A 15984-nucleotide genomic window follows, 5' to 3' on the forward strand; every position below is an offset into this window, starting at 1 on the left:
TCTGGGGCAAAGAGCAGAGAAACTCTCTTCCGAGACACCGAAACCAGCACGCACTGTTTATCTACAAAGGCTCTATGACCTTACTTGGAAAAAGTGAAGGATGTCCAATTAGTCAGCACAACAATTTTAAAGAATGCATTGTCCAAAGGCAAACATTTTGGTTGTATGTGATAAGAGCTGCAGCGCAGTCACGGGAAATGGGCTGCTTGAACCTTGTTCATCTCTGGCCCTGAAGTGAAACCCGCCGTTGTTTTCTCCGACGGGCACGATGGCTAACCAGCTGTTGGTCATTCTGCTCTTCGCTTTTCTGTCAAGACTCCTGGAGGCAGAAAAAAGCGGTAAGATCCTTTGATTTCTGTTTCCTCTCCGTGTAATTGTTCCAGCTTATTTTGAATAAGAGACATTTCTCTTTTGTTGTCAGGGTGAGGAAGGATCACATGTGAAGAGAAATATTTCCTAACGGCATACGGCACGCCTGAGTTTAGTGCCTGAAACTGAATTATTTCCTATTAAAATAAAGGGTACACTATAACATTTAATCTGTGGGATGGTAGACCAGAGGCAATGCAGGGAGACAAAACGTCTCTCAGAGAGACTTCTTTTTCAGTCAGAAGGGAGAGAAAAATGACAATTACATGCTGTTGTATTTTATGGGACTCATCATAAGCAGAAGATTCATCATTGTGATGATTTGTTAAAATTCAAGGTAGTGAGGTACGGAACGAAAGAATCACGAAGGAACAGAGAAGAAGAAAAGGAAGGCAGGAAAGAAATATTTTTGTGATAGAAGGGGGGAAAGCTTTGCTCAGATCAGCAAAGCTGGTAGTAAATGTAACACAGGAAGCTGTCAAACTGTTTAAGCTCCTAAGTGATCCCAGAATATGATAGGACATAACACCAGCTTCACTGGTGCCCTGGAATGAAGATCCCAGGTAACTTACTTTTTGGATTTAAAACTTTTATTATCTCTTTGGTGAAACTATTTTAGAGATTTAGTAACAATGTTAGCAATCAGCTCGCATTTTGCTTTCAAATTCATCCATGTGATTTCACTGGAACTGTTTTAAGATTTCTAGGTATCTTGACATACTCCTACCAAACTTTTTTTTTTTTTTTTTTGCATGGATTGAGTGTCTTGTTAATTCAGTTGAAACTCAGTTTTGGGTATAGTATAGGGTTGCCAACCTCCAGGTACTAGCTGGAGATCTCCTGCTATTACAACTGATCTCCGGCCGATAGAGATCAGTTCCCCTGGAGAAAATGGCCGCTTGGGCAATTGGACTCTATGGCATTGAAGTCCCTCCCCTCCCCAAACCCCGCCCTCCTCAGGCTCCACCCCCAAAACCTCCCACTGGTGGCAAAGAGGGACCTGGCAACCCTAGTATAGTATCCTAGGGCAAGACGTTATGGCCTATTCAGTGACAGCAGAGTGCATGCAGGCCAGCCGCAGAGAGATTAGAACTGGCTGTTGGATGGGGAAGGAGGAGGAAGAGCTGACATCCATGGATAGAGTCACTGCACTGTGTTGCCCCCTTTGGATTTATGTACAGAGACCTATTGATTTCAAGGGGCCTTAAACAGCCCCTGGGCCTGACGTTCCCTACCCCTGACTTAAAGGGACTAAACAAGTAGATGATGGGAATAGACCTCTAGCTGAGACCCTGGAGAACCACTGCCAGTCTGAGTAGACAATACTGACTTCAATGGACCAAGGGTCTGATTCAGTATAAGGCAGCTTCATGTGTTCGTGTGTGCCCTTGCCCTTCTCCGAATCAGAGCAATCACCAATAGAAATATGAAAGTGAATTAAATATTATAAACACATTTAAAAAATAAAATTCACTGGGATGATTTTCCTTCAGTCTAAGGAACCTCCCTCTGTTTCTGCCGAAGAAAGAGCCACATAAATCAGAGAACTCTCCTTAGGCTTTGGGAAGTTTTCACAATTTGCTTCATGGAGTGGTGGGTTACAGCCCACTGAAGTATAGTGGCTAAGATACCAAAGTGTAAAACAGTTTGCGGACTTTGAATTGAGGTTGCGCTTTCGTGATGAAGCTCTTCTATCGGGAGATGGTTTGCACCTCACGAGGGTAGGAAAAAATGTTTTTGGTGAGAGCCTTGCCAACCTGATAAGGAGGGCTTTAAACTACATCTTATGGGGGAGCGAGAAAAAAACTTAAAGCATAGCATGATGACAATAACTGGAGATGGGAACAATAAAATTTGCTGGGAGTGCCATGTATGCGAGGAAACATAAACTTGCGGGTAAGTTCAGAAACAAAAACCTTGGAGCACATAAACCATGGATTTTGATGTTTGTGCACTAATGTGCCGAGTATGGGAAACAAGAAGGAAGCCCTTGGACCCCTAATACAGGAAGGGGATTTTGACCTAATTGGCATTACTGAAACTTGGTGGGACATCACTCACGATTGGAATAATAAGATTAAGGGGTACAACTAGTTTAGAAGGGATAGACAGATAAGGAAGGAGGGAGGAGTAGCATTGTATGTCAAAGATGTGTACGCTTGTGAAGAGGTACATGAATCTGAGCATGGCAGTTTAGTCGACTAAATTAGAGCAATTTTAATCATACTTTTCTATTCAGACAGGGACATTTCCCTACGAAGGAACAATGTTTCTTTCTTTCCATTTTTTTTTTGTTTAGTATTCTTAGGGGACAAACCTGCCAATAAATTTTTGAACAGAGCAAGACGGGCCAATTCACCATTTGAGGAGTTTAAGCAAGGAAATCTTGAGAGAGAGTGTTACGAGGAGAGGTGCTCAAAAGAAGAAGCCAGAGAGGTCTACGAAAATCAAGAGCAAACAGTAAGGACAAATGGGTTCCAGGGTTTGTTTTGAATGTATTGTTTGGTTTCTGCTTTACACTAGTTGGTTAGTAGCACCATAACCTGAATAATTGAACACCATGATCCTAAGAGTTTGAGAAATTATTTTGTTTGGGTTATGGATTACAGTGTCACAGTTTGCCAGGAAATAATCCAAACCTACCCTAAGTTCCTTTTTCTTTTCCTAACTAATGTGTGTGTGTGTAAAGTGCCATCAAGTCACAGCCGGCTTGTGTGTGTGAAGTGCCGTCAAGTCGCAGCTGACTTATGTCGACCCCTTTTGGGGGTTTTCATGGCAAGAGACGAACAGAGGTGGTTTGCCAGTGCCTTCCTCTGCACAGCAACCCTGGACTTCCTTGGTGGTCTCCCATCCAAATACTAACCTGGGCTGACCCTGCTTAGCTTCTGAGATCTGACGAGATCAGGCTAGCCTGGGCCATCCAGGTCAGAGCTTCCTAACTAATACATAGTATTAAATACATCAAATGTAATTCTTTTTACAAGGGCCAGAGAGGTTACATTAAACTGCAAATATCTGTAGGTGAATAATATTTGGCAAGTTCTTGCCAATGTACTGTCTGGCTAGCCAGTTCTGGAGCCTTACTCAGCAATGGAAAGGGACTAGAGAAGTGGATTTCATTGGTCGTTGGAGCTCCACCAGTCGGGTCACAAGCAAGTTGCCTCTTCTTCTTTTGCCTTTTGGAAGGACCTGCTGCTAGTACGCATGCAAGGAACGCAAGTGTGCCAGCCTCCTGATTATTTGTATGCTTCAGACAGCAAGATGAGGCTCAAGTGATTCCTTCATGACTCAGACACTCAGCTAATTCCTCACTACAGTGCATCATCTGGGTGCTTGGTTTGTGTTTCTGTCCCTAGCTCTCTTGGTCTGTCTATGATCCTGGCCGTGACACTAGTGAAGTCATATATTTGGCTCCCCTTCTGTCGTCCTGTAATGTGCTTGTAGCTTGATGACTCCTATGCTCAGAGGACCCAGGCCTGGAAAGGCTGCTGTGCTATAAAGAATACCATGGTGGGAAGTGGTAGAGCTGTGTAGATCTTGTCATAGAACAGGCATTATGTATCTTCTGTAAGGCTATCTACCCCAGATCTTGGCAGATCTCAGAAGCTAAGCAGGGTCATGATGTGACATCACCCCATGGGTCAGTAATGACCCAGTGCTTGCATCTTTACCTTTTATCTTTAAGCAGGGTCAGCCCTGGTTAGTACTTGGATGGAGACTACCAAAGAAGACCAGGGTTCCTATGCAGAGGTAGGCAACGGCAAACCACCTCTGCTCATCTCTTGCCTTGAAAACTTTATGGGGTCAACATAAGTTGGCTGCGACAACAGCACTTTCCACTACCACCAATTAAGTATTATTAGGGCTCTGTCCATCAAGTATATTGTGTGTTGAAGGGAAGGGGCAATAAAGTTATGACAAGGGTAAAGATTTACCATTTGTTAAAAGGAGGCAAGAGAGGAGTCTTAAATTTTTAGAAGAGTCATGAACTCTATAGATGGTCCTTAAAAGATTGTGTTAGATCAATGTTAATATTTGAATCAGTCTCATCTAATTTGTATTATGAACATTTTAACATTATAGCTAACTAATTTTATTAACCTGCTATGTTTTTTTTCTCATTAGGAGGAATTCTGGAATATATATTTTGGTAAGAGACATTTTAAAGTTTTTTGTACTAAAATGTTTATTGAAGATACAGAGAGTGTAAAGAACAGTTGCTGATTCATCATGATTAAAATGTCATACCAAATCACACTTTCTCAGATCTTCATATTCTAATTACACCAGGATAGTGCAATCAAGGAACCACATCACCATTCTGTAGTCCCTCAAACTGGTTTGGATCCAACCACCTTCTCTGCAGGTGAAAACAGGTGGAGGAGGTGTCCTTTGACCAACCAAAGAGGCTATGCAAAGGATCATGGGCTCTTTATGGACAAAACCATGTGGGATGGGGACTACAGTAAGGAGGAAAATTTGGTGAGTTTGAGCAAATAAGGTGGCTGGATCCTGCCCACTCTCTCACTCTCTCTGTAAAAAGCCTGTCCAGAAGAACTGAAATGTGTACATCCCAGTCCCCTCAGTGGCCATACATTAGTGAAGGGGGGCTCCAGTTTGGATCCCTCGGAGAACTTTCACGTGGGCAACAGTTCTTGTGCAAGCAGAAGAGACTCCTCACTGTCTGCTTAGCTTCGACTGAAAGCCATTTTATCCCCACTATATTTTCCATGCCATAGTATGACCTTAGGCAGATCATGAGAGGGAGGGCACCTTGGCCATCTTCTGGGCATGGACTATGGGTCACTGGGGGTGGGGGGGTAGTTTGGAATTTCCTGCATTGTGCAGGGGGTTGGACTAGATGACCCTGGTGTTCTCCAGGCTAAACATTCCCAAGTCCCTCAGCCTTTCCTCGTAGGGCTTGGTCTTCAGGCCCCTGATCATCCTCATCACTCTCCTCTGCACCCACTCCATTCAGTCCACATCCTTTTTGAAGTGAGGCCTCCAGAACTGCACACAGTATTCCAGGTGTGGAATAGCAGGAGATCTCCAGCCACCACCTGGAGGTTGGCAACCTTAGTCTCCCAGCCCAGCTGACTCACTTCTGCCCCTGGCGAGGAGGAGCCTTGCAATTCAGAGGTAAATCAGTAAATGTGATTCTATATTGGCTTCAGATCAAGTTTACAGCAAATGTTTGTTCCAGTGGGTACTGCACTTAAGCCAGAAAATAACATGCAATCTGAAATGAGACTTCCGGCACCATAATATTTGTATTCGTAACACACAACTATTTTAGCATCTTAGATTCTTCCCCCTCATTCTAGATGGGAACCAATGTGAGCCTAACCCTTGCCATTATGGTGGAACGTGCAAAGATGGAATCGGTAAATACACCTGCATGTGTTTAGATGGATATCATGGCTCCAAATGTGAATCAGGTAAGTTTGCCTTTTGATCATATTAGTGGTGACTCAGGCTGAAGGGATAGAGTATAGTGTTCCTAAATTAACACAGGGTGAGTTGAGAGATTGATGATGATGCGGGCTGAAGCCTAAAAATCATAGCAGCCTACCAGGAAATAATGGATTGGCCTGAGTATATACATGTACGGATATGCATAATTTCCCTGATTTCTCCTATTCCTGAACCTCCAAAAGGGAGAAAGGAAAACAGAAATTGAGCATATTGCGTGCATATCTGTAAATATTTATGGCCATTTATGCTTGGTAATTAGCAGCGCGTTCCAGGCTGAAGTGCCCTGCATATTGTTTTTAGTTTTTCACGCTGAGCCGTCATTCAGGAAGTGACTGCGAAGCCAGCACTTCACATTTTGTGAAGCTCCTTCACAGGTGTGCTCCTGCTTCACATTTTTTAAGAACCCCTTTAACGCGACCTTTTGTGTTTGCTCCACCCCCGCACCAAAGAATCCCCTCAAGGAAGCATGCAAAACGACAGCCGAGCATTAGCTATACAAACAGCGGTTGGCTAATGGAAGGAACAAAGGAGCAGGCGAGTGGGGGTGAGGGTGGAATTTCTCTTTTTGCGTCGAGACCATGAATAGGCATTTTAAAGGTCCCATTTTTTAAAAGAGCTTTGAGTGAGCATCAAAATTGACCCTGCATAAATGGCCATATGTATGCGCATGTTCCTATATGCTGTGACAGCAGGAACACACCGTCCCAAGTCTTCCCACCACGTGTGGGATCATCAAAATTTCCACCACCTCTTGGCACTGGGATTTAGTTAAGAACCCCATGATAACAGACCTCATCTGGGACTGAAGCCCCATCCTCCAGCACATGACCCAAAAAAGATTTCAAGTATTAAATGTTTAAAATTATAGAATAATTCTTTACAACAGCTGTGAAAGCAAAGAATGTGTAAGATTCAATTTAAAAAATTAATGAAAAATATCTTGACACTTCTATTTGAATGCCTTAGAGAAGCTTTGGATATTTTGGGGTGTGGGCGTGTGTGGTGGGGCAAAACGCCCATGTGACCTCCTCCTCCACTTTTCCATGCCTCTTCGTAACATCTGAGATAGAATTTTTGCATCCCCCTCCCCCAGTATGATACATAAGCTTCCCAATGTAAGGAGAATTTGTGCATTTGGTTGCAGAGGAGATATACAAGTTTCCCTTCACACACAAACTGGACCACCCAGGGTTCCCAGACACATTATGTGAGCATTTAAATACATGTAGGAGTTATCCATGATTTATGGGAAGCCCCAGGTTTGCTGTGTAAAGTACGGAGCTGTCTTCAGTCAACTGATCCAGGACTTTGGAATCACCTGTGTGTTCACAATAGGGACATGACCTTTCCAGCACTGGGGCTGGTATGCATACAAAGAAGCCTTTATAGCAACTTCAGTCACCAGGCAGTACTACAGCTAGTGGGGTGGTGCGCTACCTTATGCTACAAGAAATTAAGAACATAAGAAAGGCCCTGCTGGATCAGACCAAGCCCCATCAAGTCCAGCAGTCTGTTCACACAGTGGCCAACCAGGGGCCTCTAGGTTCTAGCCCAATGAGGTTTCCTCTAAATTACTTGGCTCTTCCACTGGCTGAGAGCCCCTTAGGTTGGAGAAAGGCTTCAAATTTTCCTTAGTGTACTGGTAGCATACAGGCCCTTAGGCACTGTTTAAACACTGTGTCTTCAAGAAATTAGACCGGCAGTCGGGAAATGGATCTGCAAGTACCTTGATTGAAAAATTCCCCTTAGTCACTGTCTTCTTACAGTGCATTCCTGAAAGGAATGCCTGCGCCGGGCTTAGGAGGCAACCCAGCCGGAACGCCTCCTGGCATGCCGCCGCGGCCTGTGCAGGCAGCTGGAGACCAGCGGGAGGCTGAGGCGGCGTCCAGGCCCAGTGCTGCCGCCGCGGCAGCCAGGGACCGGCGTCCAGGCTGGCACGCCAGCTCTGGGGCCACTCACGCCAGCATGCACCGTCTGGGTGCCAGCGGTGTGGGCCCCTGCGCCGGCGGAGGCCTTCGTCGGCCTCCTAAGGCTTTTTGCTGTTGCCGCCGGCGCATTTGAGGAATGCGCTGTTAGCCTCCCAAATTTCCCCTCAATCATCTAAGTAAACTTAAAACAGTATAGGACAAGTAAAAAAGTATGCTTAGAAGGCAAGAGGATTGATCTAGTACAAAATTGCCTCCAAGGGTTAGCAGTCTCTCTCTCCATTTATTATTTGTCTATTGCATTTTATCTGCCCTCCCACTATTGAGCTTGAGGCAGCCTACATAGCATTGTTCATTTGATCCTCACAACTGGGTTCTGAGGCAAGTTAGGATGAAAGACAATGGCTTGGATCCAACAGAGCATTTCCATAGGTAGAAGGGTTTCCATCTGTAGAGCACAACTTTCTCGTTTCCCCTTCCTCCTGCAGCACAAAATTCCTGGGGCGTTTTGTGCTGCGGTGGTGGGGGGAGATGAAAAAGCTTCACTCCGTGTAACTGGCCCACCTTCAGGTCATCAAGAGTAGGGATTTGAATCTGGGTCTTTCTAGCAGGACATACTCTCCATTGGTTCTAGAAGAAAATGTCCCAGACCCTTGTTTATGGTCTTTCTCTTTGTCTGTAGAACATGGATTTATTTCCCTTTCAGTGTTTGTATTTCCTTATCTTTTATGCAGTCATCCAAAAGTATTGCAAACTAAACAATGGTGGATGTCACCACTTCTGCACCCTCGTGGAAAACACTGTTGTGTGCTCTTGCGCTGATGGGTACATTCTGGGGGAAGATGGAAGTTCCTGTGTCGCTACAGGTATAGTCATGTAACAAACTAAGATAAGTTATGAAGTCTTATCACTTTTAACCAAACTTTATTATATTATTAGTGTGGCATGAATGATTTTGTCTAACCCTGATAGTATGTTATATTTGTATCAAGATGGAAAGGTTATATTGTGGTTTAAGAGTCTGCAGGAGAGACATTTTCTATCACAAGTAATCTGTTTAATCTGAAGGAAGTTTATTTGATTGCCTCTCCTTGTGAGCCATGGTCATGATCCAAATTGGGCCTGTGCATGCCTGGGAATTGAATTCTGAGCATGGAGCTCCCTGATTGTGTCCATCCACTGGCCATGTGGAGGACACTACATACATATGTGCTGTCAAGTGGCAACCAACTTATGGCGATCCCAGCAAGGGGCTTTCAAGGCAAGTGAGAATCAGAAGTGGCTTGCCATTGCCCTCCTCTGCAGAGCCTTGGTGGTCTCCCATCAAAGTACCAACCCTGTTAAGCTTCTGACATCTGACTATACCATACCATTGCACATCCCCATGAAATATGTTAGAATGCATGAGATGACACTTAAATTCCTTCTCATTCATATGCTTGCATCCTTAGCTTTCGCTAGGCCCCCATCTCCAAATCTCCCTTGCATGTCCACTCCTTTCCTGCCAACAGAAAATAGCCCTTTTGTAATATGGGATGTTTGTTTCCCTGCTCCCTTTCTCCTCAGTCCTTGTTCTTTCATTCATAGCATCATAGAGTTGGATGGGGACATACAGACCATCTAGTCCAACCCCCTGTTTAATGCAGGATCAGCCTAGAGCACCCCTGTCCAGCCTCTGCTTAAAGACTGCTACTGAGAGGGAGCTCACCACCTCCCTAGGTAGCTGATTCAACTGTTGAACACCTCTTACTATTAAAAAAATTCCTAATATCCAGCCAGTTCCTTTCCGCCTCTAATTTAAACCCATTCTTGCGAGTCCTAGCCTCTGCTGCCAACAGGAACAGCTCCCTGCCCTCCTCTAAGTGATAGCCCTTCTAATACTTAAAGAGAGCAATCATGTCCCACCTCAACCTCATCTTCTCCAGATGAAACATGCCCAAGTCCCTCAGCCTTTCCTTGTAGGGGTTGATCTCCAGGCCCCTGATCGTCCTCATTGCTCCCCTCTGCACCCCTCTCTGTTCTGTCCACATCCTTTTTGAAGTGAGGCCTCCAGAACCGCACACAATACTCCCGGTGCAGCCTGACCAATGCAGTGTACAGCAGAACTATTACATCATCTTCCTGTTCCACACGTTCTCTCCTGAAACTACTGCTTCGTCCTGACACCTTTGCTTTAGGAAACTTTCTGTTTCCCTTCATTCTGCTACCTTATACTGAATCAGACCCTTGGTCCATCCAAGTCAGTATTGTCTGCTCAGACCAGCAGCAGCTCTCCATGGTCTCAGGCAGGGGTCTTTCACATCACCTACTTGCCTAGTCCCTTTCAGTGGCGATACCGGAGATTGAACCTGGGACCTTCTGCATGCCAAGCAGATGCTCTACCACTGAGCCACAGCTCCTCCCTCAAAATAAGGAGTACTCCTGAAGAAAGTAAGGCCATGACACAGAATCTAGAACCAACACTGCCCCACCCAGGCTTCATGTGGGCTGTCTCCTATAGCTTTTTGTTATTGGTGTTTTGCTTTATTTAAAAGGATATGGCAACAATAACAACTAGCAATAATTGTTTAGTACCTTATTATTGTTGTTCGAGAAGGGAGAAATTACTTCATGATTAACATGGGGGCACTACATGTAGCCCTACTTTGACATGGGGGGGTTCTTGATTGATACAGGTGTCAGACAACTAGTGCTGTGTAGATTTGGCTTCTGCTCCAAATGAGAGCAACAAATTTCCTCTGAGCCACATCTGGACATTCACTTCTACAGTTCTCTCCACTGAATTTATATACATCCATTTGCACCCCAATGTTTCTAATTTCCCCCTGATGTTGTGAAGTATTCACTTCATTCCTATTAACCTTGATAGGAACGAATTGAAAATTTTCAAAAATAGTTCAGACCATGCAAGCATAATTAAAAAGGCCTGCTTCTTTCTTTTTTGGATGCCTGTTTGCTTGGTTGTGTCGGTACATTTGAAATGCTTCTGATGTTTTTTGTAGGAAGTTTTCCCTGTGGTCAAATAACAGTGAAAAAGGAAGGACCAAAGAAAAAGAGGGAAGCAAGATCTTTTGGAGATATAATGGGTGTTTCCCATGACTATGACAAGGAATGGACTTATGATGATTCATTGGGTGACCAGAATTTCACCACCCCTAGCCCCTCCCTACGCTCCCAGGATGAAGACTTGCTCAACAGTACGCAGAATAACTCTAACTCAAAAACAGATATTGAACCTGATGAGATTGAACCTGACGTGAGAATAGTTGGCGGATATGATTGTAAGCCGGGTGAATGTCCATGGCAGGTAAATGAAAGTGTTAATGTCTGTTTAACTATTAAGGTCTGTTTAACTATTAATGTTTATATTTTTAAAACAATCCCTTTGTTTTTGCCATGTATAGAAACTGCCACATAAGAGCATACCTGCCTGTTGCCAAACTGATTACTTACTTACTTACTTACTTACTTAGTTGCCCTCCTTTCTCTTGAGAATTTCAGGATCCAAGGCGGGTAACAACAATATAAAAAACCAATTGGATAAAAATAAAGAGTAAAACAGGCATACAATGCATTAAAACCACAATAAAAACCAATGTAGAAACATCTATGCCCCCTAGGAGGATATTTCCCCTTTGCTCAGAGACTGGCTCAGTATTAGGGTTGCCAACTGCCAGGTAGTAGCAGGAGATCTGCTAATTCAGATGATCTCCAGCCAATAGAGATCAGATCACCTGGAGAAAAATGGCCGCTTTGGCAATTGGACTCTATGGCATTGAAGTCCCTCCCCTCCCCAAACCCCGCCCTCCTCAGGCTCCGCCCCAAAAATCTCCCGCTGGTGGCAAAGAGGGACCTGGCAACCCTACTGAGGGCAGGGCCTGTGTCTTTTTAAAATTTTATTTAGAGCTCCGGACTTTTTGTAGGTACACTAGACATAACCAAAGTAAATAAATAATAAAATAAAAACAATGATAACACCTTTTCAGTCTTTTCTTTCCGTCTGTTTTTCTGACAGCTTTTGTTTCTTTTCAGGCACTTCTAATAAATGAAGACAATGAAGGGTTTTGCGGAGGAACAGTTCTGAACCAGTTTTATGTGCTCACTGCAGCTCATTGTATAAACCAGACAAAATTAATTAAAGTTGTTTTAGGTAGGTCTTCATAACAATTTATCTTCTTTAAAAAAGACTTTTCAAAGATAATTAAGCACGGACCCTCAAGGAGTCTACACAGAGGGGGAACAATTTGGAATTTCCACCACACTCCTGAAATCTCCCCCTCTATTTATTGATTTAAAATATTTATATCCCACCTTAGATTTTTGATTCAAACAGCTAACAACGCAACAACAATATGCAGATACAGGGCTTTTGATCAGTGTGATTTCCCTTGACCTCATGTTTTCATTTATCTGACTGTCAGTATGTTCCCTAGGGTTGCCCACCTTCAGGTGTTTTAATCTATGCTGCTTTTGGGAACAAGTGTTCCATACAGGAGAAATACCAGCACAGGATTCTCCCCATATCACAGCATTCCTGTTCCTAAAAAAGGAACAATTTCCTTAGCTTTTGTTTCTAGTATTAAATGGTGAAGCAGGAAGGTTCCTGCTCGGATGTGTCTTTATATAAATTACAGCTCACATGCAAGCAAAATGGTAAGTTTTTATAGTGCATTTATTTGTCCTTGTTCTCTCTCTCACACACACACACACACAAACACACACACTTTTACTTAAAAACTAACTAAGCAATTTCAAGACCAAAATACCAGCACGTCATAATAATAACTCTATTGTATTGACTTCGCACAGGGGAAGTGGACACAGCTGCAAGAGAAAGAACCGGAACTCTTTACACTGTGGAAAAAATATTAGTGCATCACAGATTTGTACTGAAAACGTATGACTACGATATAGCCCTCATCAAGCTGAAGAGACCTATCCAGTTTTCTGAAAACGTGACCGCCGCATGCCTTCCCACTCCGGACTTTGCGAATCAAATCCTAATGGCTCAAGAGAAAGGCACCGTTAGCGGTTTCGGGCGCATCCACGAGAAAGGTCGCCAGTCCGCCAGGCTTCAAGCTGTTGACCTACCCTACGTTGATAGGAATACCTGCAAGCTGTCAAGCAATTTTCCAATCACTGAAAATATGTTCTGTGCTGGCTATAATACAGCTGCGCAAGATGCATGTCAGGGGGACAGTGGAGGGCCTCACGTGACTAAATACAGGGGCACTTATTTTGTCACTGGCGTAGTCAGTTGGGGAGAAGGATGCGCAAGAACAGGAAAATACGGGGTTTATACAAAAGTGTCAAAATTCATAGTTTGGATCAAGAGAATTATGGCTCGAACCATGCATAACAGTGTTGCATGAACTGGGCCGCTGTTACCTACTTGGCGGGTCTAAGGGCTTCCAGCAGTGAATTCTGTTTCAAATTTCCAACCCACCCCCAACTCCTCCTTTGAAAGCTGCTAATGTTTCCTAAGGCCTTTTTTTTTTTTTTTTTTTTTAATAGCTTGCCTCTTAACTTGCGATAGCAGAACTCCCACACATTTATACTGGAGGTTTTTTTTTTAATGTATTTACTTCGTCTCTTACATGTTGTGTATCACATGTTTTAGTCGATTCCTAAACTCCTTAATGGGAACTTTGGCTGATCCTAAAAGACACAGGCATAGGATCACAGTGAAAGGTGACACAGTACTGTTTTCAAAATGATGGATGCTGATAGTATTCAGCCATTAATAAAGAGATCCAGTGTACTTTTTTTAAAAAGATGGATATTATCACAATTGAACCAAGCATCTCTAGATCAAAAAATGCCATCATTATTATTTTCCAAAGGGAATTAAGGTGGTGGGCCTAACTTCTATATTCCAATTAGGCCAGCCAATTATAGCAAAGAAGAGCAATTTTACCATATGACCACCATAAAGGTTACACCACTTGGCTGTCAATTTAGAAAAAAACTTGTTTGAGTATACACATATACACATATATTTTACTGTTTATCTTTTACTAATATTTTCTTTAATTCCATATTCACTTTTGTTCTGTATGCAATAATAAAACAATATTTTGAAGTTTCTTTTTGGAAAATGCTGTCTTATTACACATCATCATTCACAAATGGATTGATGATGATAAAGTTCAGAATGTTTTGTGAACGGAATGTGTTTGTATAATGGATCTCCTTTTGTTTTATTTAGTTTTCACTCACCAACCACCACTATCACTCCAGAGACTTTTGAATTTTCTCTTGTTATTTTCCTGTCCCACAGGTTGGGGGATCTGCCAAAACCTCTTTTTTAATGGGAAAAAAAGTCAGAAAAAGTCAGAAATATGGCACAAGAATGGCTTATTGGAATAAATACCAAAAATGGTTTTGTCTCTTTTGGGAAAATTATTTTTAATTTTTTAAATTTAATTTGATTTGTACTCAGGAAGCTGCTCAGGGCAGCTTCCAGCATTAATAATATACTATATAAACTTGAAACATACAATTTAAAACCAACAATCCTAGTTAAATTTTTTACAAGATGGTTTCCTATACTACATAGCCACCTCCTGTAGGTGGAGCAAACCTTAATAGGAGGAGTTGGTCCAAAGATGTGATGAGTAGCTAAGAACTCTAAGGGCCACAGAGGAACAGATAAGGAGGAGAAGGGAAGGGGGAAAAGAGAGGAGGAGGAAGAAAGGGGATAAGGGAGGGGAGGGGAAGGGAAAGGAAGGGAGGCCAGCTGATCTACAAAACCGCCACTGCCCTCAACCATATGCCTGGCATAGTGTGAACACATGAAACTGCCTTCTACTGAATCAGATCCTTGGTCCATCAGAATCAGTATTGTCTACTCAGGCAGCGGCTCTCCAGAGTCTCAGGCGGAGGTCTTTCACATCACCTACTTGCCTAGTCTCTTTAACTGGAGATGCCAGGGATTGAACCTGGGACCTTCTGTGTGCCAAGCAGATGCTCTACCACTGAGCCACAGCCCCTCCCCTCCACAGCTCCTGTGGTGATTAAGAGCAGTGGACTCAAATCTGGAGAACCAGGTTTGTTTCCTGACTCCTACACATGAAGCCTGCTGGATGACCTTGGGCTAGTCACAGTTCTCTCAGAACTCTCTCAGCCTCAACTACCTCACAAGGTGTCTGTTGTGGGGAGGGGGAGGGAAGAGATCAGTTCACCTGTCCTCTTTGGTAACTGGACTCTATGGCATTGAAGTCCTTCCCCTCCCCAAATCCTGCCCTTCTCAGGCTCCACCCCAGAAATCTCCAGGTATTTCCCAACCTGGAACTGGCAACCCTCCAGGTATTTCCCAACCTGGAACTGGCAGTTGTAAGCCACTTTGAGACTCCTTATAAGTGGAGAAAAAGTGAAGTATAAGAACCAAATCTTCTTCTTCCAGGCCCAGCAGAAGTGAACTAAATCCCACAGGGCATGGGTCTAACTAGCAGAGAGTTCCACCAGGCAAGGGCCAGAGCTGAAAAGTAGGGCTGTCAATTCGGTTCGGCCAGAACTGAAAATCAGCTGAATTTCCCCTGATTCGGTGGTTTTGAGTTCGGGAGGAACCAAACTCAAAACTGGCGGGCAACCGGGGGGGGGCCGAATTCAGCGAGTTCAGGAGTTCGCGAATAAATTCGGCAAATTCGGGGCCGTCAGTAAGCAGCATAACCGTCAGTAAGCAGCATTCTCCTCCCCCGGCCAATCGGTGGCCAAGCTGGGTCTTCTTCTGGCCAATCAGTCAGGATTGAGTACTGGAGGAATCAGCTGATGTGCGGCCCGGCCAGGGAGAGAGAGAGAGAGAGCGAAATCCTCGTGTGTGTGTGTGTGGGGGGGTGCTTGTGCACATTCGCACATACGCAGGGGGCGTATTTTTGGGGGTACAGATCCCAAACTTTGAGCGGAGTTTCAGACCAGTGTTCTTAAGATACCCCCCAAGTTTTGTAAACATTGGGTCAGGGGGTCCCGAGATATGGGCTCCCCCCTTTTTCTTTCCATGGCTGCAGGGGGCGCATTTTTGGGGGTACAGATCCCAAACTTTGAGCAGAGTTTCAGACCAGTGTTCTTAAGATACCCCCCACGTTTCGTAAACATTGGGTCAGGGGGTCTCGAGATATGGGCTCTCCCCCTTTTCCCTCCCCCCTTTTTCCATTTATGTGGCTGCAGGGGGCGCTTTTTTGGGGATATAGCCCCCAAACGTTTAGCATAGTTTCAG

General features: G+C 43.9%; 2 protein-coding genes across 2 annotated transcripts in view; one reads left to right on the forward strand and one right to left on the reverse strand.

Moving 5' to 3' along the window:
• Window positions 1-15984, reverse strand: part of PCID2 (PCI domain containing 2) — a 279698-nt gene that overhangs the window by 228355 nt on the left and 35359 nt on the right. The window lies entirely within an intron of this gene.
• LOC130488346 (coagulation factor X-like) lies at window positions 244-13148 on the forward strand. The gene is made up of 8 exons (XM_056862006.1): window positions 244-338; window positions 2669-2829; window positions 4495-4519; window positions 5694-5807; window positions 8504-8635; window positions 10772-11076; window positions 11802-11919; window positions 12579-13148. The coding sequence occupies exons 1-8, from the start codon at window positions 269-271 to the stop codon at window positions 13139-13141; spliced, it is 1488 nt and encodes a 495-aa protein (XP_056717984.1). The 5' UTR covers window positions 244-268; the 3' UTR covers window positions 13142-13148.

This window comes from Euleptes europaea, chromosome 16 (assembly GCF_029931775.1).
Source record: "Euleptes europaea isolate rEulEur1 chromosome 16, rEulEur1.hap1, whole genome shotgun sequence".
Classification (NCBI taxonomy): Eukaryota; Metazoa; Chordata; class Lepidosauria; order Squamata; family Sphaerodactylidae; genus Euleptes; species Euleptes europaea.